The following is a 26,294-nucleotide window of genomic DNA, read 5'->3' on the forward strand; positions in this document are numbered from 1 at the left end:
GTTATTTAACTAATTTATTTCAATATCTATTATTTCAAATACACTATATTTTTTCAGACTACTAATAATCATTGTAATTAAAAATTACTGTACAGTTTTCCAAAACTGACAAAGCAGAGATTCAAGCCTCGGCTGGGTCAGTTGGCATTTCTGTGTGGAGTTTGCATGTTCTTTCCCTGACTAGATATTTTTCAAGAAACTTCTATACAGCTTAAAGTGACATTTAAAGGCTTGACTAGGTTAAGGTTAGGGTAATTATACAAATTATTGTATAACGATTGTTCTGTAGACTATCAAAAATAACTATATAGCTTAAAGCGGCTAATAATTTTGACCTTAAAATATTTGTAAAAAATTAATAACTGCTTTTAATCTAGCAGAAATAAAACAAATAAGACTTTCTCAAGAAGAAAAAAAGATTTTCAGACATACTGTGGAAATTCCATTGCTCTGTTAAACATCATTTGGAAAATATGCATTTCTTTGATAAAACCAAAATTATTTAAATCCTGTTAGCATTTAATTCCTTTTATGAATGTACACTTCCATCAAAGGTCTGTTATATGTCAGCTTTTATGAAAGTATTCTATATTTACTAAGACTGTATTTAATTAACAAAAATAGAGTAAAAAAACTATTGTATTTTTTCCTATTATAATATATTTTAAAATGTCACTTATTCCTGCCATTTAAAGCTGAAAAGCTAAAGTCTTCACTTTCACATGATCTTTCGGAAATCAGTCAAATTTTTTGATATATCTCCAACTACTACAAGAGCAGTGCTGTTTAATTTTTTGTTTTTTGGATTAACAGTATTTATTTGAAAGTGAAATCTTATTATAATACTGTTTGTCACTTTTAAACTATTTTAATGTGCTCTAGGAGATTAAATTACTAACACCAAATGTTGGAAAGGTAGTTAAAATTCCATCACTGAAAAAAAATTATTTCTTTTAAATGTTGTCAATAAAATGCGAAAAAACTTTTGCTGTACACATAGAAACTGCTACATTACTCACAAAATATACGAGGCTAAAGTAAGAAAAGCATCTTACCTCTTTTTTAATTTTCTCATGTTCCTTTTGAAGGCTTTCATATTGTAGAAGAACTGCAGAAATACAAGGACGCCAGTTAAACATTTCTCAAAGCTTCCTTAGAATAAAGTCAAATAAGAAAATAAATGTAGTAAATCGAACCAAATCTGATTAATAAAAGAGTACTCATGGAAACTACAGCTAATTTACAATATGTTTAAAGCTGCAAAAAAATACAAAATAGAGGAAACTCTCTTCCAGTATGAGAAATGAATTTGCTGGTTTGAAATAAAAAAGCAGTTCAACTCATCTCCATCTGTAGTATGAATCAGCATCAGCCTTACTGAATATGCGTCTAATTTTAGATCTGTAAATGGTTTACAAACCATGCTGTGTCTGGGTTATTAATGTCACAGTCAGACAGACTGCTATGGAAAAGACTACATCAGAAAGACACTTCTGTCTTCTTTTAGCCAAGTTTCATACTACAGCAGAATAATGCAAATAATCCTAATGTTTTCTGTCTCTATTTAGGGCGCTTTGAGCAAAACGATACTGTGCAAATCTCCCCTGAAGATATCTTTCACGGTTGTTTACTAACCTAATTCCAGAGGGAAATTCTAAAGCTGTCAAGAGCATTTACACTCATTTGTTTAATCCCAAACGTAACATTTGCGGGTTCAAAATGAGTTGAAATGAATGTTCGGGCTGTTGTGATTTTTTTAGACCGAGTTTTACATGTACAGTCTAAACAGTCACTTCATGAGAGCTTTTATAGATAAAGACAGCATCCAAAATTGCATATTTTTACATTATATGTGGAAAGCAGTATGTTATTAAAGAAATGTACAAATCAGAGGTGGGTAAAAAGATTCTAAAGAGGACATTCAGTAGACACATTAGTCCCATGAAGCCAGGAGAGGACTTATGAATGCCTTTAAAGTGATATAACTGATGCTGGTAGATCATGTGACTGAAACAACACCATTTTTGAACATACAACAACTGTAGTATGTCTGAATTTTATTCATAATTCACACATTAATATACACATTAATATAATCCAATGCATTCATTCATTCATTTTTATTTCGCCTTAGTCCCTATTTTAATCTGGGGTTGCCACAGCGATGACAAACTATTGAGTACTCACTGCAATTGATTCACTTTTTAAAAGTAATTATCAAATTAATTTGCATATAATTCGAAAGTTTTTTTGTGAAGTAGCATACACAACACCGTTTAAACTATATAGAAGATCATTTGTTTCAGAACAGGCGAAATGGTGGCTTAGTGGTTAGCACTGTGTGTGAATGCAAGAGTGTATGGGTGTTTCCCAGTGCTGGCTTGCAGCTGGAAGGGCATGCACTGTGTAAAACATATGCTGGATAAGTTGGCGGTTCATTCCGCTGTGGCAACCCCTGATGAATAAAGGGACGGAGTCAAAGGAAAATGAATGATTGTTTTAGAAAAAGCACCCACTCAAGACAGTGTGTGATTTTGGATAAAGCCAAATCATTAATGTTCAAGGGTCAACAACACAGAACTAACGTCAAATAAATCATGCTCAAAATATATGTACAAATGAAAGTAGTTGAAAAAACTAAAACTTAGTCTGATAATTATTTTATATATGATTACCATTTCCCACATAACTTCTATTGTGTTTTATTGACAAACTGAGAAGTTTGAATATCACCAGCTAGAATGTGGCCAGAAATGTACTCTAAAGACCAAAGAAATACGAGTAAATACTAAATAGTATTTTTTGTTTTGTTTTATTATGCTATTATAAACTATAAACGTTTTGTAGTAAAATGGGTAATAAAATATACCTGTACTTCAAGGTTACAACTGCATATAGCCTACATCTTTGCAAAGAAAAACAAAAGAAATGCCAGGATGTTCAGCAGAAATGTTTGTGCATGTCCAAACAAGCCTCTCAATGCAAGAGTTTACAGAATTAAAAGGCTTTGAGGAGTATTTTTTCTACATGCTGAAGAGATTAACTACATGGGCAGAGAAACTAAGAATACAATCTTTGTTCCACTTCAGAAAGTGTTGCTAAATATGTCAGCTTATTTTCTTACCAGTTATAGCCCACGGAAATTATTATGACTTTTCTCTTTCTGTGAATAAAGCTACAAGTCGATAGGTGCTTAAGAACAACTTTAAGAAGACCTAATGATGTAACTTCAGCTGCTATCTATGTGTAAACTGTAGCAACAATTCCTGGACTCAAGTGATCTACAGTATGTAACAAAAGAGCACGCGGAGTGTTCATGAATCTGACACAGTCTCCCTTACCTTGGTTGGACAGATCTGAATTCGTTCTCACTTTATTCTTCTTTCCTTTTGACGCCATTGAAAGTTGTGGTAAATGATTTAATACTCTTCCGACAAAACAGTAAGCAGAGCGCAAGCGGGACAGGAAATGATTACCTGAACACACCTACATTCCCCCGCGTGTGTTCACCGTTAAACTGACCATGTAAACCACAGGTTTCTGTCAGACACTAGATTTACTGCTATAAAGAGTGAGAGCACTGCATCACTAGACAAATGACTAAGTAAAATAATTTGTGAAATATATAATTGAATAAGTGAATAAAACCACCAATGACTTGCACACGAACTTCCAAAATAATTTTAATAACCCCAGTTGTTGGTGGAAATAATTGTCACAAAATATTTTATGTTAGCCTACATATTTATATACACATTATGTACAAATAAGTTTCTTATTTGCTAAGATAACCATAAACAATATATATATATATATATATATATATATATATATATATATATATATATATATATATTGTTATTCACAGGAGTTTTGTTTATTTAAGGGTTGTGAATTGCATTATGGGAGTTATATCTCTGCTCTGTCCACTTTTGATGTTGAAAACTCAACTTTTTTCACAGTGAGTTTTATTGACATGTAATTTGAAGCAAGATATTGTTTAAGAGATACTAGATAGAGAATTAAGCAGTTCATTATTGTACCGTAATTGACAACACCAACCCAGACAATATATCACTTCAAACTATTACAAATGTCAATTAAAGATTTTCCCCCCAAACTTTTTAACATCTTTCTTTTGGAGGAAATATCAAGATCCCCTAATGCAATTCAAAAGCATAAATAAGTGGAAAATACATGAATCACACAATATGGAAAACTGTCAATTTATAGATTTTTTTTTTACACTTAACACTTATTGCTGTCAAATGGGAATGAAATGATACAATATAGATCCAATTGATGCATTTCTTATGAAGCAAGATCAGTCTAAAAAAAAAAAATATGTTTGCAAAAATAAAACTCATACATGCACCGCAAAATTCACATTTATAAATTCCAGTTCGTAAATTCAAAACACAATTTGTGAATTCACAAGTAAAAATTCTAAATATTACCCCAATTGATAAATATTTATGAATTGCGTTTTGAATTTACGAATTGGATTTGTGTATTTATAAATTGCTTTCTGAATTAACAAACTAGACCTGTATTTATGAATTGTTTTGAATTTATGAATTGGATTTGCTCATTTATGAATTGGGTTTTGAATTTACGAATTGGATTTGTGTATTTACAAAAAGCGTTAAGAATTTATTAATTAAATTTTGCAAATGTGAATTATTATTGAAGTATTATTTTTTAGACTGATCTGGCTCCATAATTTCTCGCTTCACGTCTATTTTTTCCATTCTCTTATAGGCGATACAGTTATGACCCAAACTTTTTAAAAGCACCAATTTTAACGACTTACTAAGGAGTAAAACCGTTTAAATTGTTGCAGTTAAAGAACTGCAAAACACAAAAAATTCAAGCATGACAATACATGATTTGATATAAACATACTACTTTTATATAAAATCAACTCATGAAGTTAAAGAAACCCAGTAACTAAAGTAACTGAGAATGGTGTCAAAATAATTAGTGTTGGGGAAAGTTCATTTTGAAGGTAATTCATTACAATATTTAGATACTTCCCTTAAAAAAAGTAACTGGTTTCATTACTTTCTAACTTTTGCTGAGGCTTGATCTTATTGAGGCTTGAACTGGCAGTTTTTTTCTTCTTTGTTTAATAGATGAGCTCTGCGATTAACAACACTATAACTTTTTTTTACATTTAAAAAATATTAAAAACTACAAAATACAGTTATCTTCGGAGAACTTATTGACCCAGAGCTCTACATGCCATACTGACTAATCAAAGTTTAAAGCAATGTGTTTGATGCCTTTGTACGTTTTTGTCTTATTAGTGAAGTAAGTTTCATGTGTTGAGAATAATGAGAATACCTCCATCACAGAAAGCTAGAGCTCTGCCATCTTGGTTTTGTCCGTTTCTGCAGGGGGAAAACTCTGTAATTGAGTGCAGGATCTAACATTAATTTTAATTTAGCAATTATTTTTTTTAAGTGAATTTAACTGAACTAAAAAGTAACTCACATGTGTTTTGTGGACTTGGAGAAGGCAGTCGACCGTGTCCCTCATGGCATTCTGTGGAGGGTGCTCTGGGAATATGGAGGTGCTTAGGTAAAGCTGTCTCATCCCTGTATGAACAGAGTAGGAGTTTGGTTCGCATTGCCAGCAAAAAGTCAAACTTGTTTCCAGTGCATGTTAGACTCCGGCAGGGCTGTCCTTAGTCACCAATTCTGTTCACAATTTTTATGGACAGTTTTTAAGTGCAGCCTTGGGCTAGAGGGGGTCCGGATGGGGAGCACATGATTACATCTTCGTTATTCACAGACGATGTTGTTCTGTTGGCTTCATCGAACGTGGACCTCCAGCCTGCACTGGGGCAGTTTACTGCCAAGTGTAGAGCAGCTGGGATGAGAATCAGCACCTCCAAGTGCGAGGCCATGGTGCTCCACCAGAAATAGGTGGTATGCCATCTCCTGGTTGGAGGAAAGTTCTTTACCCAGGTGGAGGAGTTCAAGTATCTTGGGGTTTGTTCACGAGTAAGGGAAGAATGGAACGTGAGATTGACATACGGATTGGTGCAGCGGCAGCAGTAATGCAGTCCATGTACCGGTCCGTTGTGGTGAAGAAAGAGCTGAGCCGAAAGGAAAAGCTCTCGATTTACCGGTCAATCTACGTTCCTACTCTCACTTATGGTCATGAGCTTGAGTCATGACCAAAAGGATAAGATCTCAGATACAAGCGGCTGAAATGAGTTTCCTTCGCAGGGTGGCAGGGAGCACCCTTATAGATAGGGTGAGGAGCTCTATCACCCGGGAGGAACTCGTAATAAAGCTGCTGCTCCTCTACATCGAGAGAAGTCAGCTGAGGTGGCTTGGGCATGGGTTTTGGATGCCTCCTGGACGCCTACTTAGGGAGGTATTAAAGGCATGTCGCACCGGGAAGAGGCCTCAGAGAAGACCCATGACACGCTGGAGGGACTATGTCTCTCGGCTGGCCTGGGAACACCTTGGGATCCCCCCGGAGGAGCTAGAGAAAGAGTCTGGGGAGAGGGAAGTCTGGGGTTCTCTCCTAAGACTGCTGCACCCGCAACCCGGCCCCGGATAAGCGGACGAAAATGAATGAATGAATGAGTAGCTCATACTTTATTATAATGAGTAACTCATTAACATAATTTCTTAATTTTTCTAAGTAATGCGTTACATGTTACTTAAAGTAGTATTATTACATATCTTGCGTTAACTTGCAATGCGTTATACCCAACACTGAAAATGATAGTACCATCCATGGTTGACTTTTGTGAGGACACTCACACTTGCAGACAAAATGATTCACAGCAATTAAAATCACTGTTATTATGGCAAATAAATGAAGCAGTCAGCCAATCACAATATAACAATATAATTTAATTCATCTGAGAGGTTTGACAGGTTTAACAGCAATCAAAACAGGTAAAACGAGTTTACGCATACAGAGTAAGAGAGGAATGTCTAATCAGTCTTATATTGCAGCACATAATTCAAAGCACAGACGCTGTAAACATCCTCCATCCTCCTCTAAATGGGAAATAACAGCTGTCAGTGACAAGCATACACAAACTATATGATCATTCACACCTATAATTACCTGTCTGTCTGTCAGCACAACACAAACCAAGTTTGGTGCGCAAGATTTTTTTCTCTTCTTTGGATAATAAAATAAATAAAAGCGAATATTTTCAGGAGAAGGGCCACAAATTAATTTAGCAATCAAATATTCTCATTACTTGCATTGGAATGTGTCGAAAAATAGTATTAGTTGTGCGCTTGTTGAATGGAGGACTGAGTGAGCACACTGATATGCAAGTGAGCCCTGAATATTTCCCTTTGAGATGTTTTCAAAATTGTCTTTAGGCTGCGGACAGTGAAATAACGAAAAAGAAATGAACTACTGGACAGTATGCACCACTGAAACAAAAGCAAAATCACAATTACACATCCTAACCACACAACACAATACACACAAACATGTATAACACAACAACGAGGGACAATGAAAAAAAATAATCATAACACATGGGAAAAATCACACACATGTACGAAACCATTCTGCGGATGTTAAATGTATATCATCCCAGAGTTATGCCCTCTAATCCTACACATCACTTGTCAGAGTAGAAGTGGACAGGAGGGTGGAGGAAGAGGTTTGTGAGGGAGACACGGGCCTCTGGAAGGTGAAGTTGTGGTTTTAGGACGCCCCGTGGCGAGCAGCAGACTCTCTCGGGTAGAATTCGGCCAATGTGCTTTGAGGAATTCTCTTCAGCATTTCTTTAGGGAAGATACGCAGCAGCTGCCAACCGATGTCCAGCGTCTCAAACACCGTTCTGTTGTCATAGGCACCTAAAGAAATGGACAAAAGTGAATTTTGTCCCAAATGATACATGATGCACTAATTTTCTTATTATCTCAAATATATAGCGTATTAAATCAATATGGTTAATTAGTCATATAGTACATTATTTGTAAAAAACAGTTGTGTCCAACATTCTATTCAGTGTTTGAACTCTCAGTAGTGATTATTAAACCACACTGAACTGAGCTAAACTGAACTGAACTTAAACTTTGAAAAATGAACTACACTGTTTCAATTTACTATGATCTTTTATGTGAAGCTGCTTTGACGCAATCTACATTGCAAAAGCGCTATACAAATAAAGGTGATTTGAATTGAATTAAAGAGTTAGTTCACCAATAAATGAAAATTCTGTCAATAATTATTCACCTTCATGTCATTCGAAACCCCAGAGACCTTCATTCACTTTTGGAACACAAAGATATTAAGATATTTTGTATTAAATCTGAGAGCTCCCTCATCCTCCATTGACAGAAACTGTCCTGACTTGTTTAGAAATTTAGAAAAGTACTAAAAATCATCCTAAAAACTTTTGATAGGTTTTCAGTGGTTCAATGGGAATATTATGCGGCTACGAGAATACTTGTGTGTACATAAAATAACTTTATTTGAAAGTTTCTTCTCCTCAGTCTCAGTATATTGTGCATGTTCACAAGAGCCTTGTGCACTGGTGTAAAACCCAGATGCTCTGGCAAAATCTTCCTCTGTTTGAAACAAACCATGTAGAAAAAATATGTAAGCAGTGGGATAGACTATGACACACAAAAAAAGCAAATTGCTCTTGTAAACGGAATGTGCGCCCTATACTAACACTGAAGAGAAGAACCTGTTAAAGAAAGTCATTATTTTTGTTTTATGTGCGCACAAAAGTGTTATCATCGCTTGATAATATTCTGAGTGAACCACTGAAAGCATATGGTCTGTTTTGAGGATTTCTTTTTGGCATTTTTTATGGACTTTGAACATCTCGGGACCACCACGTGTCTCAGATTTCACCTAAAAGATCTTGTTCTGTTTTTCAAAAATAAAGAGTTTGGATAAGGTTAGTAATAAATAACAGATTTTTATTTTTATGTTTGGGTGAAATTAGCCTTTAAAGCTGTGGGATGTACATTTAGCTTGTCGCAACCTCTGTTTGTAGCTGCAATAGCATATGTGGGATGATCATCTTGTGGCTTGTGCATTGGTGAGCCTCCTCAGCAGGTTTGAATCTGAGGTTTTGAGAAGTCACGCTCTGCTATGAAAACTATACTTGAAAGTTTAAGCCAAATGTGACATATCACTGCCTATTTCAATTAAATATTAATTATTGAGTATTATTAAGTTTTAAGTGTATAGGTATTGAAGTAAAAAACAAGGGAATGTCTACATTAAACTAATAAAAAAATGATGTCTACTTCATTTTTTTAGTCAGAGTATGAGTATTGAAATTCCAAACATTTCCAATGATAAATTCATGATTGATCCATTGTCATTTAGCGTATCATAAAACATACATATTCTGCCATGTACTTAATTGCCTGACCTTTTAGCCTCGTAGAATTAACAAACTATTATACTGCAATATGTTAAATAATGTTAAATTCTAATTAATTTCTTGAACCTTTAAATTTGTGGCTTAAAAATGAGTCTTTAGGAAATTGCAACATTGCAGCTGTGTATTTGACTTTCATATAACAACCAACGACAGATGTATAGCATCTTCAATAATAGCCTAATTTCATTTAAAAAAAAAAAAGCGTAATCTGAAAAAACAATAATGTTCCAATAATGTACTGTAAACCTGATAGGATGTTTTGTTCTCTGTAAATGGACACACTAACTTGTACTTCCAGAGTCTAATATACTGTATGTCAGTAAAACTTAGACAATGTCTTTTCTAACATTGATGGTAATAACATAGCTATTGTGTAACATACAAAGGAATTATAGAGAGAAGGAAGCTTTTTTGTCCCAAAAATAGGACTGCAATCAAAAGATGTACATACTTTTTTTAAGTGAAGTGGAAGATTTGATGTAGACAGAGGCCTTGCACCTTGTGCCACGCTGAAGAGCGATAGCATTGAGAAGAACATTCACTGAGGTGAAAGTGCTCTGCGGCAGAGCAAGAGCCGTGCCTGATAGAAATACTCTCTAGTGCTTTCGATCACAGATTAGAAAACAGCACAATAGTCCGTGTGCACAGACACGCATGCAGTTGGTAGAACCTTGGAATAAAAAAGAAAACTAGAAAACTGCTCTGATTTGGAGAGTCTGAATGAAGTTATGGTTATGGTTTAGTTATGGTATTTGACCTGAAAAAGACTTTGAAACAATTTGGTCTCAGTGTGTTTCCTTTTTAAATTAACAGGTTAAAAAGTGCTATAATTTCTTTTTTGCCAAATTCAGTCCCATCTAAACACTTTACAGTTAACCATGTGTCTTATGGGTAACTGGAGTCCTTGCTTCACATTTTACACTGTTCAGAATATACCTGGGTTTTAAAATTAATCCTGGGTATATTTATATATTTGGTATATATAAACTTTGGTTTAGGTTTTTAGAAACTTTTGAACCTTTAAACCTTTGGTTAAGATCCTCATTTGTATATTTCGAGTGACATTGATTGAACAAACTCTGCATGTGATATGTTCACATAAAAGCTTTGGCATCAGATTTAGCATAGATTTAACACAGTAGCTTAGATTTTATGTTTAAATAGATTATTAAATCAGATTAATCCATTAGCATCTCATTTAAAAATGACCAAAGAATTTTGATATTTTTTCTATTTAAAGCTTGACTCCTCTGTAATTACATCTTGTAGACCGACAGAAGGTAAAAAGTTGCTCATTTCTAAACTGATATGGATATGATCTATACTTTCATTCCAGCGTAACAATCAATGTAGTTTTCTGCATTACCATCGCTGCAGCAGATGCAATATTATTACATAGAGAATGAAAATAGTCCCCAGCACCAAGCCCTAAACATACACCACCAGTTAGAAGAATCTGTGTAATGCTGTACTTTTGGAATCCATTACACTGTATGTCAGTAGAACTTAAAGTTTCTTTACTACAATTTATATTAATAAGTTGGTGATTGTGTGACATATAAAGAAAGTATAGAGGGAAGGAAGTTTTTCCCCCAAAAAAATGTACAAATCAAAAGATGCCTGCTGCAGCTATGGTATAGCAGCAAAGTACCTGCGCTTGGTTATCAGTTGCTTAAAGAGACTAAATCGCATCCAGCATTACTTGGCACTGAATAGTGGGTTAACACAACAAAAGTGGCGTTTCATAACTCTGGATAGAAAGCAGTGCGAACACAGCTTCTAAATTACAAGTGTCCAACACTCCTTTACTCTGGGTCAAAAGTTGGTTTTAGAATGACAATACGAAGAGTTGAGAAAGTCCTATTGAGAGACGCAGGCTTCTGATTTGTACCTTGAGCAATGAAATTCTTCTCAAACTTCTGCAGGAACTCCAGGTACAGCAAGTCATCTGAGGTCAAAGCTTCCTCTCCAACCACAGCTTTCATGGCCTGAACATCTTTGCCAATGGCATAACACGCATACTATGGTATTGAATAAGAAAGAGAGAAAGATTTATACATTTATTTATGTTTTAATGGCATAACTGTTTCTTAATCATTCCTTGTACACAAAAACATACAAATAACAACACTAATAAAAAGTCATATAGGTTGTTTTAATTTGATCAATAATAAAAAAAATCCCTCCAGAACACACCTTTTTAAACATTTAGAAAGAAAGAGAATTAGCACTAAAACCACAATTAAATGTACAACTATAGTATGAGAACTGCACATCTTTACCAGCTGGTTAGAGACATCAGCGTGATCTTTGCGGGTCATTCCCTCTCCGATAGCAGATTTCATCAAACGAGAGAGAGATGGAAGTACGTTGATTGGAGGATAGATCTTTAAAAAGAAATGATAAAGGGATGATTTTTTTACAAAGCTAAAATAATTCAATATCGACACTAAATACAGCACATCAAAGGGAGCATTCATTAAATGTAACTATGGTGTAACATGGTAAACAATCCGTTTAATGGGTATATCTACAGATTCTGACATGGATTGTTTACCTTTTACCAATTTTCATAAAGCTTTTCAATTGTTTATGACTTGTAACAATGTCTCACCTGTCTGTTATGCAGCTGTCTGTCTACATACACCTGTCCCTCTGTGATGTATCCCGTCAGATCAGGAATTGGATGGGTGATATCTGATAAATTAGAAAAAGAGAAAATATTTTGAACATTTTATACAGTAAAAACTGTTAATTCTAGTCCTTTTTTTTTAAATTCACATGAAATGAAAACTAAACATAGACTTTGTTAGCTTACACTAGTTTTGTGGCTAACAATTCATCTGTTCTTGTCATTAAGAAAAGATATTGCCTTTGTAATCTAAAATTGAAATATGAAAATGCACTTGTTTGTTTTTAGATAAATTCACGGCCGTCTACTATATTGGGCATGGTTAACATATTTAAATGATTATTTTGGCCGCACTATGACATAAATGGTGAGGAGGAGTATGTTAGGTTGTGATACGCCTTTTCAAACCCTTTTCCAAATTTTTCTGAATGAAATGCCTACTTTACTACATCCAATCAGCTTGCAGTAGAAAAAAACAAGCCACACCCTCTGTTTTCTGATTAGTTTCTGATCCTTAAATCTGCTATTGATAGCATTTATAAGTCACTGGATGAAAGGGATGCACAAGACTGCTCACTCTAATCAAGTATAATGATTTTTATTCATTGTTAACGATAACATTAGCATGAAAGTGATGCCACTGCTTAAGTAATACTGTGGGATTTTAGTCGAGACAGAAGGGCAAAGAAAGCGAGGAAAAAGAAAGATGGAGGTTTCCTGGTGCTGCTATAATGGGGAACACCCATTCAGAAACACACACGGGCCCTTCACAAGGATGTTTCTATAGTAACCAGAGCCTTCAAAAGAGCTAGTTTACTGGGCACAGTTGCTGAGTCCAGCCAGAACAAAAAACAAAGATTTCATATCACTAACTCATATTACTTCTACAATCAGTCTGATATTGGCAGAAAGAAACCCGCACAACTGAAAATGAATGAAACTCAGACATAAAAAAATATACAGTTGAAGTCAGAATTATTAGCCCCCCTGTTTATTTTTCCCCCAATTTCGGTTTAATAGAGAGAATATTTTTTTTCAACGCATTTCTATACATAATAGTTTTAATGACTCATTTCTAATAATTGATTCATTTTATCTTTACCGTGATGACAGTAATTAATATGTTACTGGTTATTTCTCAAGACACTTCTATACAGCTTAGTGACATTTAAAGGCTTAACTAGGTTAACTAGGCAAGTTAGAGTAATTAGCCAAGTCATTGTATAACAGTGGTTGTTCAGCAGGCAGTCTTCAAAATATTGCTTGAAGGGGCTAATAATTTTGACCTTAAAATGTTTTTTTTTTTTTTATTAAAAAATTGCTTTTACTCTAGCCGAAACAAAAAATGAAGACTTTTTCTCTTCTCTAAATCAAAGGAGGCTAATAACTCTGACCTCAACTGTATATTATTTTATTTTGGATTGATGTGCATGAGAATGTGTAAATTTACATATGCATGTACATAGTTTGGAGACTAAGTTGTGCCAGCATTTTTAATCTTGCAAAAGATTCTTAATGTCATTATTAAGTGGCATTCTCATTTAGAAACATTAAAAAAGGTCAACTAAGAAAACCAAAGAAATATCCAACTATACATAAAAAAACTAACAAACCAAATAATATTGTATTGCTGTTAATATACGTAATGCTGATATGTTACAGGGTCTGTGTAATCTGTAAGACCAATTGGGACTTGTCACCACACTTACATATTATTGCTCTTTTTGTTGAACTTGATTGCTTCTATTGTCAGTGGAGTCTTTAGACATTCTCAAGACACAGCTGAAGATTCATCATTTTCCTCAACACTTGACCTTCAGTTACTAACACAATCTATTCTGTTTTTCATACTGTCCAAACGTTTGTTCTGGCCCTCCAACAATAATTATTTCCATTTCCTTCTTCAATATATATAATATTTATATATATGAATATATATAAAATAATATTTTATATATTTAAAAAAAATGTGTGTGTGTGCGTGCATATATATATATATATATATATATATATATATATATATATATATATATATATATATATAAATCCCTGATTTTTTTTTTTGCTCATATCGCCCAGCCCTAATGTCACATTGTGGTGGGCCTCAAAATGGGAGGGATTTGGATCCCATTTTAACATTAGGAAATAAAAAAAAGAGACTTATTGTCTTTAAATCACCTCAATATGAGAGTAAAAACACTGTACCTACACACAGTTCTGCTTCAAACAGAAGATTATCATCATAGGTGCCCTTTAATAAATAAAAACTTTTACTTTTTGGTAGATACTAGTATTTAGTTTAAAGTGCGAATAAAAGCCTTAATTAGGTTAATTAGAATAACTAGGCAAGTTATGTTAATTAGGGAAGTCATTGGAAAACAGTTTGTTCTATAGCCAACAAAAAAATATATATTTCTTATGGGCTAAATAATATTGACCATAAATTATTATTAAAATATATATATAATAATGTAAAACCGGCTTTTTATTCCAACCAAACTTTAAAACAACGAACATTTTAAAAGATGGCTAATAATTGTGCCTTCTGCTGTAAAAGCTGTTCAGCCGTTCAGTCTTTCAGGAAAGAAATAATTTACTATATATATATATATGTATATGTATGTGTGTGTGTGTGTGTGTGTGTGTGTGTGTGTGTGTGTGTGTGTGTGTGTGTGTGTGTGTGTGTGTGTGTGTGTGTGTGTGTGTGTATATATATATATATATATATATATATATATATATATATATATATATATATGTGTGTGTATGTATGCATATATATATATATATATATATATATATATATATATATATATATATATATATATATATATATAAAATTAAGATTAGCTAAATAAGAGGTGTTGAAATCTTCATTCTGCTGCAAGTATGATTTAATTTGGATCATAGCTAAGTGATGATGTGTATGTGCGAGTGTACCATCATTAGGCATGGTCAGAATAGGGATCTGTGTGATGGACCCGTTCCTGCCCTCCACTCTTCCAGCGCGCTCGTAGATTGTAGCAAGATCGGTGTACATGTAACCAGGAAACCCACGACGACCCGGCACCTCTTCACGGGCAGCAGACACCTACGACACAACAAAACGTAAATCACTCATCAAAACAGCTGAAATTCGGTGCACACATTTCTCATGGTCTCCTATGAAGAACAATGAACACAGACGGTAACATCTGTTCTACACCAAACGATCAATGACAGCCATTTCAAGCCGCCATTAAATGACATTAATGTTTTCCGCATGTTACATCTGCACACCAAGGCACTTCCTTAAGCGGAAATAAAATACACTCAGATCTTCTCCCAAGGTTAAAACGAGCGCAGACATTGCTCTGCGGCTCACCTTTACCAGGCTGAATGGGAGAGGGAGTTAAATGTTAACGCTCACGGCTCTCTTTGGAAACAGCAGAAGCCAAAGCAGAAGCGCACAGATAAGGCTGAATGAATCTCAAGGTTACATCGGCACAAAAGCAAGAGTGAATGGTCCTTTCACATGCATGCAAACTATTTAGAATGAGCATTATGCACTTGACACATTTAGATGTCAAAACGTGTTCGTGGCACACAAGAAAAAAAACATGCTAATCATTGACATGAAGCTGGAAGAAAAGAGATGCTGCAACAACAACTAAAAACAAAAACCTCTTTAGAAGGCTGAAGAACACAGAGAGGAATGAAGTATTCACAAATCTTACTTTGAACTCATCCTCTGTTTGTCTATTAGAACGTCCCGCTGGAATGTTTGGAATGGTATACTATTGTTACTATTTTCGGCATTGTGTGTACTGTGCCTAATATGCTTATTTTTGGTATAGTGTGAAGTGAGTTAATACATTTAGAATGGCACACTGCTGCACATATACTGTGCACACACCATATCATACTGTCAATGCTATTCATGCCATTATATGTACATAATGTGTCCAATGTTGTATTCATGTAGCATATTATAAATATGAAGTGCTATACTACCATATTAATATGATTTTTTTTTTTTTACTACAGTACATGTTATTTATATTGGGGGAGAGCGGGGACGAAAGTAATGTGGGATGAAAGTAACAAATCAATTTTCTCGAAGCCCTGACAACATTTGCTTTCTATGCTATAACAGCACATTCAGCATCCAACCCTTGATTGAGCTGCCAAATATTATGTGATTTCAGGAGTGTATCCTGCAGCTAGCTCCAAATTTCTGTTTTTTAAGTGCAAAAAGTAACCTGTTGTAGCGGTCCTTCTTTCCTTATTACATGTTGTGTTTCTCTTTTCATGCAACACATTAATGCTCCTTCTACAGGTTATTTAGTGCAATAACACATCATTAAGTTTAAAATGTTTTTAAAAAGTGTTTAAAAAGAGTTTTTCAGTTTAAAAGTAAATCAGATTTAAATGGCAAGAGTTCCAGTGAAGACGAAAGTAACACTGTTATTTATGTCCCACTGCTAATAGACAAACCTTATTTTACTTTGCTGATGATTCATTATAAAGTGAGTTTGGCATGCTGTCCCCAGAAAGAGTCCTAAGCTCATAAGATCCTCGAGCCCGGGGCTACCTCCTGTTTGCAGTTAGAGAGGGGAGTTTGAGCTCGGGTAGGTCCAGAGAACTTTCCCCTTATTCAGAGCTGATGACAGATTAGAAATTGCTATATAGAGATATACTACTGGTTAAGAGCTCGACTTTAGTGCTAATTTAGATTGATCAATTCACTTATGGCAAATGTTTTTGGATTGTGGGAGGAAACCGCTAATCAATGGGCCATCATGCCGCCCTATAAAGCGAAAGGTGGAGGAGTAGGGGTGAAAGGGGGGATTCTTCAAGGATAGATGACTAAAGTAAGAAACTCAGGTTATTTATGTTGAGTAAGGAATCATGTGATTGGCAAATCATGCCTTATTTAAAGCGGGATCAACTATGATCAATCATAAGCACGTGATTTTCTCAAAATTTGTTTTACTTATATATAAGTATTATGTCACTTCATGAATATATATATATATATATATATATATATATATATATATATATATATATATATATATATATATATATATACATAAAGTGACATAATACATTTGTAGTAGCATACCACCATGCTAGTAATACTGTTTTTGCTACATTTGATACTATACACATGTATATTATTTGTATTCTGTATTAGGGCTACACGATATTGGAAAAATCTAGCATTGCAATTATTATTTATTTTGCAATATAAATACAATTTTACCAGATAACTTGAATGTCTCTATTTGGAAGAAAATAATCATGTTAGATGGATTGTGATGACTCAGTGGGAGTCCATCTCCATAAAATCTAGAATCTTTTGGGGTCACCAGACACATTTTTGTTGTTGTCTGTACTATTTGCAGTGCTTTTTGGTATTCGCATGTGTTGTGAGTATTTTCATGCATGACAATCTATAAATACAATCAGAAAAAGATACAATTGAAATTAAGCGTTTTATCGTTTCCCGAGTCTAACAATATTCAAGAACAGTAAATGAATGATAAAGAAATAATAATAAAATTGTATCATAGTTAAGGTTACTAATGCTACGATTTCTTATACCTGAATGTTTTTAAAATCATTATACAATCACAGGCATCAACGTGCAAATGATAAGTTATGATGCAAAATCAACATTGCATATCCTGCGATGTGACTATTTGAATCATCACTTTGCGATATTCATGCTTAAACAATATATTGTGCAGCCCTATTCTGTAATAATGAAGTGGCATGAAAGTTTTAAATGCCTAAAAGATTGGGATGTATTTACCCTCATAAAGCGATTTCATATGTTAATACCATATCTATTACTATTTGTGCATTTAGATATACTGTTTGCACATATATTAATTATATTCATAAAGTGACACAATATGTTTGTAATACTACGCTACAATAATACCCATAAAATATGAGGTGTTGTGTACACGTTAAATGTGTAGTGGCAAAATAGATTTAAATAATCATATACTACAACAACACTACTATTTTAGATGTTAAGAAACTTTTTTTGAATGGCACCATGTATTTTTATTCAGGAATAATTGCATAGCATGATGCTACTTTTGATATTATCTAACTCTACACTAGGTAAATTAGGCAAATCATTGTATAAGAATGGTTTGTTCTGTAAAAAAAATCAAAAAAGATATTGCTTAAGAGGGCTAGTAACATTGACCTTAAAATATATATATATATTTTTTTTTTTATGTAAAACTGATTTTATTCTAGATGAAATGAAACAAATAAGACTTTCTCTAGAAGAAAAAATATTATTGAAAATACTGTGAAAATGTCTTTGTGCCATTAAATTTAAGAAATGTTTGAAAAAGAATAAATATTTCACAGGAGGGCAAATCATTTTAACTTAAACTGTATACTATAATCCTACAAGATGAAATTCTACCATACATATTTTTTTTTTGTTTTTGAAATTCATGTGGCTATTCAAGTGGCTAATAGGTTTGTAAGTCCATGCAAATTTATGAATCATTTTATCTTCAGTACAGTTATGTGTACTTTAGTTAACATGTATAAAAATTTATAATAGATTTACCAAAATGTGCAGTATACATTCAAAGCACTGTATAAAATGCAGCTTCTTAAACGAAACAAGTTTCATTTTTCTTACTCTTTCAGTCTGATGAATGAATTAAAAGCAGATTCAACCTTGATTTTTTTTTAAAAACTCTTCCTTCTTTACTCGTGAATTAGAACTAAGACTTAAAACGCTTTAAGCCACTGTGTAAAACATGTTCTCTCTAAGCAGTCCGATTCTTTAATTAATCAAGAAAAATATATCAAATGCTGAAGCAGATCTAACTCCTGGTCATTCATCACTCTATATAAGAAGGTCAACAAGCGTCGGACAGTTTTTCTGATAAAATAATAAGCATAATTTGCTCTAGTTTCACTATATATTTGCATACTTTTACACAGTGTACTGAACGACCATAAATAATACAAGCACTGTTCTAAAATGCTATTTAACAAAGCCGATGTCTTGGTTTACATCTGGTTTTGCGTAAAACATGATTCTTACACTTTGGCAGATGGCGCTGAAACCTTTTCATTTCAATTGGACACAGTGGCTCTTCAACATAAGCCACGCAAGAAACACGATACGAACCTTAACGCAGACCATTGCGAAAATACTGCTCCAAATGTCAAAAGGAGAATATGTTTTGGTTATAAAAGACTCTTTCCTACTCGTCATTGCTGTTTTCTGTGTGTTTACTGCTAGATAGAAACACTGTATGTAAAGACAACCATTCATATTGCTAGAGTTGAGAGATGCAAAGGTATACATACACAAGATACACGATAATGTGATATAAATGTATTTGTCGTTCGTATAGCCTAAGATGTGCATTGTAGCAATGCTATAAATAAATAAAAAATGGTGACAAAACCAGAACGATGGGGCTTTGGATTATTTACATGACAAGGTCAATTGTGTATAAGAAGGCATAACATTTAAATGGCAAACAAAATGATGGATGGTGAAACGGCACTAGAAAAAAGCACCAACACAAAGCAGAGAATGTTTTGCAGCTTTGCTCGCCTTTATATCTAATAGAAAACCCTACTTGTTCCTTGAATGCTTTCATAGCTATAAAATGTCAACATGGACTGTTTATATGAGGCACATGTACATTATGCTTCTGTAAAAGAGACCTTCAGCTACCTTTGTTCAAAGGGCTGAATTCACTATTACAAGCTTTAATAAATAATTAAAGACATACAGGGTTTAAAAATGCATTGTGAGTTCTTTAAGGTTGTCTGTTTCCCAATATAAACGTACTGGCAAGCTAACATTTCTCCAGTTTAATTGGCTGTGGTCACTAATATAGTTCACAGAAACTGTAGAAGCATTCAGTGGTAGGATGTTACCTTTAGATAAATTGGTCCCACTTTATATTAAGTGGCCTTAACTAATATGTACTTACACAGGATTTAATAGTTTGTTACAATGTACTTATTGTGTAAATACATGTATTTACTGTGTACTTATGCTTGATTAAATACTTGCATGTAATTACATCTGTAAATAACTTTTGTAATTACATTTGTAAATACACTGTTGACCATGCCTTACACCTCAACCCACCCTTAAACCTACCCATGCCACAAAGCCTGTCCATAACCCAACCTCTATCCCAACCCAAAAGCACCACAAGTGTTCTCAAATACATTATAAACACAGTAAGTACATTGTAATTATTTTTTGATGTAAGTACATAGTAGTTAAGGACACTTAATATAAAGTGGGACCGATAAATTAATATTGTTCGATAATTATTCAAAATGTAAAATAACTTTAGCAATTTAACTTTAAAACATTTAACTTTAAAATTTTAATGCATTTCTGTGTTGGCAAAGCTGAATACCTGGTTATCAATCTAAACATGATATGCATGCTTTTGGGATTTGTAGATGATTGTACAGTACAAAAGGATAGTATTTACATAGGATTGTTGTTGTTTTTAATTAATTGAACACGTATATATTTATTTTCAATGCTGTGGTTGTTGGTAAGGGAGGAGTTAAGAGTGCTGGTTTAAACTGCAAATGTAAAAACTCAATTAAAAAATATAAAAAATAAATAAATAAAATTTAACTTTAAAAAAAAAAAATTTAACTTTTAAAGTGTGAAAGGTAACTTATTCAGAATGATCTACCATGGTATTTGCACCTTTTGTAACTTATTAAAATGTATATCTATTAATTTTACAGTTTTAAATAACATGCAAGTGAAAACGTTTTTCTCTTTAGTTCAAACTAAAAAGCATTTCAGTCTAACTGGTCATTAACACAAGTCATTAACATACTCAGGTCATTAACTAAATTCTGAAGAAAAATCAAGATTTCTTGAAAAGCTCTGTTATTAATTTATATTAACATTAGCTATGTTTCCATCTAACTAATTTTATGTGCATTTTGGATATGCACATAAAAATATGGTTGATGGAAACCCCAAGATGCACATCAATCTTGAAAATGTGCATAAAAAAAAAACTTACTGTATGTGCATAACGGATTACGATAAACTTTTTATTCGATAAGAAAAGATGCGCATAAACTTTGATGGAAACACTTTTACAGAACAAATTCAAGTATGCACATTAATAAAGTCATGTGATTTTGTTATAAGAGATCAAGTCATAATGAAAATGTGTGTGAATGGACAAATCAGCAGGCTGAGCACATTGTAAAACATCTGAAATGTTGTTTTGGTTATTCTAAAACGCCTTAACCATTTAAATGTTAATGTTATGATAGTATTAAATTCCTCTAAAATCAAGAGTGTCTGTGCTCTGCGTTTGACGCCTTCAAACACTATCACAAGTTCATTGTATGTCGGCATCGTCTACTGAGGCGCAAATCATTTATTAAATAAAAAAAAGGTTCATGCAGCTTCTCCTACCAGAGCAAATTCCATTTTTACTGTTGACATTTGGTGCCAGTTTATCAGGAAGTGACTATTTCGTTTTCTTTGAATCGTTGGATGAAAACGCTGCAATATTTGTATGTCTTTTATGCGATATTCCTGTTTTGCGTGTAAATTTTATTCACATCTTTGGATGGAGGTTAACATGACTAAACCTCCTTAACATTGAAAAATGTGAGAAATTTTCTTTAAGGTGCGTTAAAGAAGTTGAAATGCTCAAAATGTAGTGATTTCTTTAGTAATTTCTCAAGTAAAATATGACATTTCCCGCCTTCTTTTGATTGACAGGACATAATCAGGCTTCATCATCAGCTATTATTAAACAATCAGCAAATAGCAGACAGCATGGAAATAGCTTTTACATTATTGCATCTCTAATAAAAAAATAACTGGAAGTTAATTAAAATCCACTTTTCTCAAAAATCAGAGGCTCTTGCGTGGCCCTTGCCTCAGACATTCATTATGAGGAAATAATTTTATTGGCATGATATCGTTCTCACCTCTCTCAGAGCCTCCGCATAGGAGCTCATGTCCGTCAGGATGACCAACACGTGCTTCTCACACTGATAAGCCAGATACTCTGCTGTGGTCAGTGCCAGACGCGGGGTGATGATGCGCTCAATGCTAAACAAAAAAGATACAGTCGGTATGTTACACAAAATGAGACCGTCCATCTGAAAATGAAAAATCTATCAACACTTTACCCATTCTCAAACCTGCCTGAGTTTTTTTCTATTGAACACAAAAGATATATTTGAAGAAGAATGTTGGAAGCCACTTACTTCCATAGTATTTGCTGCTTCCATACTATAGAATGGTTAATGGTTTACAACATTCTTCAAAATAACTTCTTTTTATGCTCAATAGAGAAAAGACATTCTTAAAGGTTTGGAATCACTTTGAGGTTGAGTACATTTTTCTTTTAACATAAGATGATGAAGGTCATCTAATCAAAATCTCACGTAGGATCGTTGGCCAGGTTCAGAAACAAGCACACATTGTCCATGGAACCGTTTTCCTCAAAGTCTGACTTGAAGAAACGTGCTGTCTCCATGTTGACCTGTAATTCAAACAAACAACCATGAGAAACTCTGAACAGACTAAGTCCTTTACTTCCCGTTTCCCCAGACTGTTTTAAACTGACAATGTCAGGTACTTTCTTGCTCATTGTTAAACAAAAATCTCCACTCTTCAGTTTAAATGACCTCTTAAAACATATTTCCTGCTAAAGGAAAGCTCCTTTTGCCTTTAGAAAAGGTTTAGCATTTTAACAACCCTGCATGTGAAATCAAGATATAGAGTTACAGTGTGTCAAAAGCCAATGCATTAGCCATAAAGTCGGCATCAGGAGCCCAGCGGCCACAGGACACAAGGCTGGGTCAGTGACATTTCAAGCATGGGTTAATGGAAGCCCTCCACACTTGAATACACAGGTGAACCTGACACCTGACGCAGGTAATGCCTGTCTGAGAGGACAGACCGCAGCCACTCAGGTGACAATAACAAAGCTTTGCAGAGAAAGCAGACAGGTGAGGCCAGAAGGTTAAGGTGGTGCTGAAGAGCAGGATTAAGCCACCCATGAGGACCAACATTCATCCGCTCAAACAAAACAGACACAATTTTACATTTGGTCAAATGAGAGGATCATTTTACACAAGCATCCGGAGATTCGTACAAGCATTTGACTTGTGTATTGGGACTTAGATGTACAGCACATTTTACTTTTGTGATTAAGAAAAAGAGCACACATCTAGTAAGAAAAGCAATTGAGAAAAAGGTAAGGAAAAGTAAAGGAAAGAAAAAAAGAAAAGAAGAAAAGAAAAGAAGAAAAAAGGATGAGAAAAAGAGAAAAATGAAAGAAGAAAAAGAAAAAAAAAGAAAAAGGAAAAAGAAACGGAAAGAAAAGAAAAGGAAAATGAAAAGAAAGTTTATTTTAAGGTACAATTCTGGCTATTAACAAATCATTAACTATCAAAATGTTTAATTATCTGCACAATTTTCTGTTTGTTTTAGGTACTGTATATGTAATGTATAAGTACAATTATGTACTTTATAAGTACAAATTAACAGCTAATATCTTAATAACAGGCAGCAAATACGCCACTAGTTAATAGTGAGATATAGTACTTAAACCAAAGTACTAGCAAAAAATATTGGAAACAGTTTCACAAGAAAAACTTTGAAAAATCACTCACTCCCATAGCAGCAAAGACGATGGCAAAGTTTTCTGAACTGTAGTCAGTCACATCTTTGGATTTCTGCACCAAACCAGCCTGACGACAAATCTGGGCTGCAATCTAATGATCAAAGGAAACACAGAAGCAAAAAAGGGTTAAAGGTGTATCTTCATTAATAAATTTTTTTTAATGGATATAATGCATTTTAAAGTTTAGCAAACCTATGCCAACTCTACTGAACAAGTTGAGTCACAATTAGAATTAAAATTTTTACCCAGTAAAATAGGTACAATAATAATAATATTAATATTAATAATAATACATTTTATTTATAATGCGCTTTTTTAAAACCCAAGGCACAACAACAACAGAGAAATCAAACATGTAATAAAATACAAAAATTCAACACAGAAAAATGATAAAATATAGACACATTAGGATGCTCCATAATCTAAAAGTGAAGTCTTAAAAAGATGAGTTTTTAAAATCTGCTTAAACCTTGCTAGTGTGGAAACATATGTTATAGAATAACATCGTTTCAATGTTTGTGTACGATAAGACTTTTAATCATTTTTAAAACATGTCCCAAAATTTAAATACAGTAAAACCTTTATTATATCTTTACTGCAGCATTTTAAAATGGTCATTTTTCAATTACAAAATATGTCAATTTATTTCTCATGATGGCAAAGCTGAAGATTCATACCAGAACAGCATTTATCCCGGCAACATGAGCATCGTTAGTAGTACTTCATATGCATGTTGTTGAAGAGAAGATTAATATTAATGCAAATTCACTTTAGCTGAATTTTCAGCATCAATACTCCAGTCTTGACATTTCTTTCAAAATAGATTTTAATTTTTAAAAAGTAATATTTTACCAACCATCGGAAAGGTAGAAAATCTCCTGTTTAAACGTATAATTTTGCTGGATACATTTTTTCAACCGAATTTATCCAAAAAAATAAATAAATAAATAAAAAAAAGAAAACTGTATAATGGAATTTCCTTAATAACTATACACTAATAATTAAACACAAAGTATGGGTAAAATAAAAACCTAATTTTACGTGAAAGCTGTTTGTATAATGTACTAAGCGTGTGTACGTGGATATATATTTGCAACAAAGAGATTAAGACTATAAGCATGAGGAATTTCACGCTTATCACTTAATGTAATAGTCCTGGACGTCTAATCCGGCCTGACCCATGACTGAACTCTGACCCTGAACACCTGTTCCTCTGAGGGGATAAAGCCGGCGGTGACCCCACGACTCCTGTTTAATGAAACGAGAAACTTTTATATCACAGCACAGCGCCTTCATTAGTGAGACACTGAAACCCACTTTACACTTGGGCTGCTGGAAGTTCACACCATTCAGCCTTGGCTTTTGATCATACGATTTTATAACTCCACCATCACTAGAGCTTTATTCTTCACAGTCTCTATACTGACAACAGTACATTTTTTCCCTGTATTTGAATGTGAAACTATTGTCCTATTCATCTTGTTACCATGACAGAACTGAATCTTCGATGAATGTAGTTGATGATTCACTCATTTAGACTTGAAACAGGTTCCTTCAGGCTGAACCAGTAGTTGTTATTTATTTATTTATTTATTGTTTTACGCAATATCTGTATCAAAGGTTAAATTCATGGCAAATTCAAAGGTAATAACATTTACTTATTCATAATTCTAAATTAAATTCAGCTAACTGTGCACAGCCATTAAAAAAAATAAACAAAATAAAAATTAATTACCAATATTATAAATCTTTTCTATTTGATACAATAAAAATATATGAATAAAAATTTTATACTTTTACACTTTATTAAATATACACTGTATTTAAAAAATTATTATTAATAGCAGAATATAATTTATTTTAATTTTAGTTAAAGCAGTATATTCTGATAAAACAAACGTGAAGTACTTGTTAACTTGTAACTGTCGACTCTTGACGGTGTCATAACCCTGTTCCTGTAGTTAAACTAAAAACAATTCACAGTTATTGGTTATTTTTGCATTATGCAAAATGTAGTGTTTTTTTTGAGTTACTGTTGCCATGTCAGTTGAATCAGTCTGGTCAGTCTCCTCTGACCTTTGGCATCAATACATTTTCACCCACAGAACTGACACTACTGACAGATTATCTTTTTTATTTTTCAGACCAAATAAAGTCTCTGTAAACCCTAGATATATATGAAAATCCAGGCAGTTCTCCACAATGGATGTCCAGTGTTCTCCAGTCTCCAGCACCTAGACTGTAGCTCTGCACGAGAAGTTTTTGCCCAACTGAGCTTGTTTTCTCCAAACTTGGCTTCTCTTTTTTTCTTTCACTTTCATCAATTGGTAAAGTTTGTTCCTCGCCACTGGCTTGCTTGGTTTGGGACTTGTGGAGCCTATGGATTTGCTCTTTAGCGTTTGTACTTCCAGCTGTGAAAATTAATCACACTGAACTGAACTAAACTGAACTTAAAACTCTGAAAACTGGACTGACAGTTTCAATTTAGAACTTCGATGTTAAGCTGCTTTGACACAATCTACATTGTAAAAGTGTCAAAGAAATAACCATGAATTTAAATGAAAATGCCAGTACTGGG

At 33.6% G+C, this 26,294-nt stretch overlaps 2 protein-coding genes across 4 annotated transcripts in view; both read right to left on the reverse strand.

Annotated features, from left to right (window-relative positions):
• Positions 1 to 3,511, reverse strand: part of shtn1 (shootin 1) — a 68,018-nt gene extending 64,507 nt beyond the window's left edge. For 2 of the 3 annotated variants that reach the window (XR_015512512.1, XM_087288889.1), the window contains exons 1-2: positions 3,342 to 3,511; positions 1,056 to 1,108 (exon numbers count right to left, since the gene is read on the reverse strand). Coding sequence is in view for 1 of the 3 variants with exons in the window: in NM_001198761.2 (NP_001185690.2) it covers positions 1,056 to 1,108; positions 3,342 to 3,399 (111 nt within the window). In the remaining 2 variants the exon portion in view is untranslated. The remainder of the gene's footprint in view (positions 1 to 1,055; positions 1,109 to 3,341) is intronic. The other variant, NM_001198761.2, reaches the window with a different exon arrangement.
• Positions 3,512 to 6,857: 3,346 nt separating this feature from the next.
• The window catches only part of atp6v1ba (ATPase, H+ transporting, lysosomal, V1 subunit B, member a), a 46,203-nt gene continuing 26,766 nt past the window's right edge, over positions 6,858 to 26,294 (reverse strand). The window contains 8 exon segments of the mRNA NM_182878.1: positions 6,858 to 7,847; positions 11,289 to 11,418; positions 11,680 to 11,784; positions 12,012 to 12,094; positions 14,970 to 15,120; positions 22,011 to 22,134; positions 22,473 to 22,570; positions 23,706 to 23,807. Coding sequence (NP_878298.1) covers positions 7,696 to 7,847; positions 11,289 to 11,418; positions 11,680 to 11,784; positions 12,012 to 12,094; positions 14,970 to 15,120; positions 22,011 to 22,134; positions 22,473 to 22,570; positions 23,706 to 23,807 — 945 coding nt within the window. The 3' untranslated portion in view covers positions 6,858 to 7,695.

The sequence above is a fragment of the Danio rerio genome, chromosome 17 (genome assembly GCF_052040795.2).
Source record: "Danio rerio strain M-AB ecotype USA chromosome 17, GRCz13ab, whole genome shotgun sequence".
Taxonomy (NCBI): domain Eukaryota; kingdom Metazoa; phylum Chordata; class Actinopteri; order Cypriniformes; family Danionidae; genus Danio; species Danio rerio.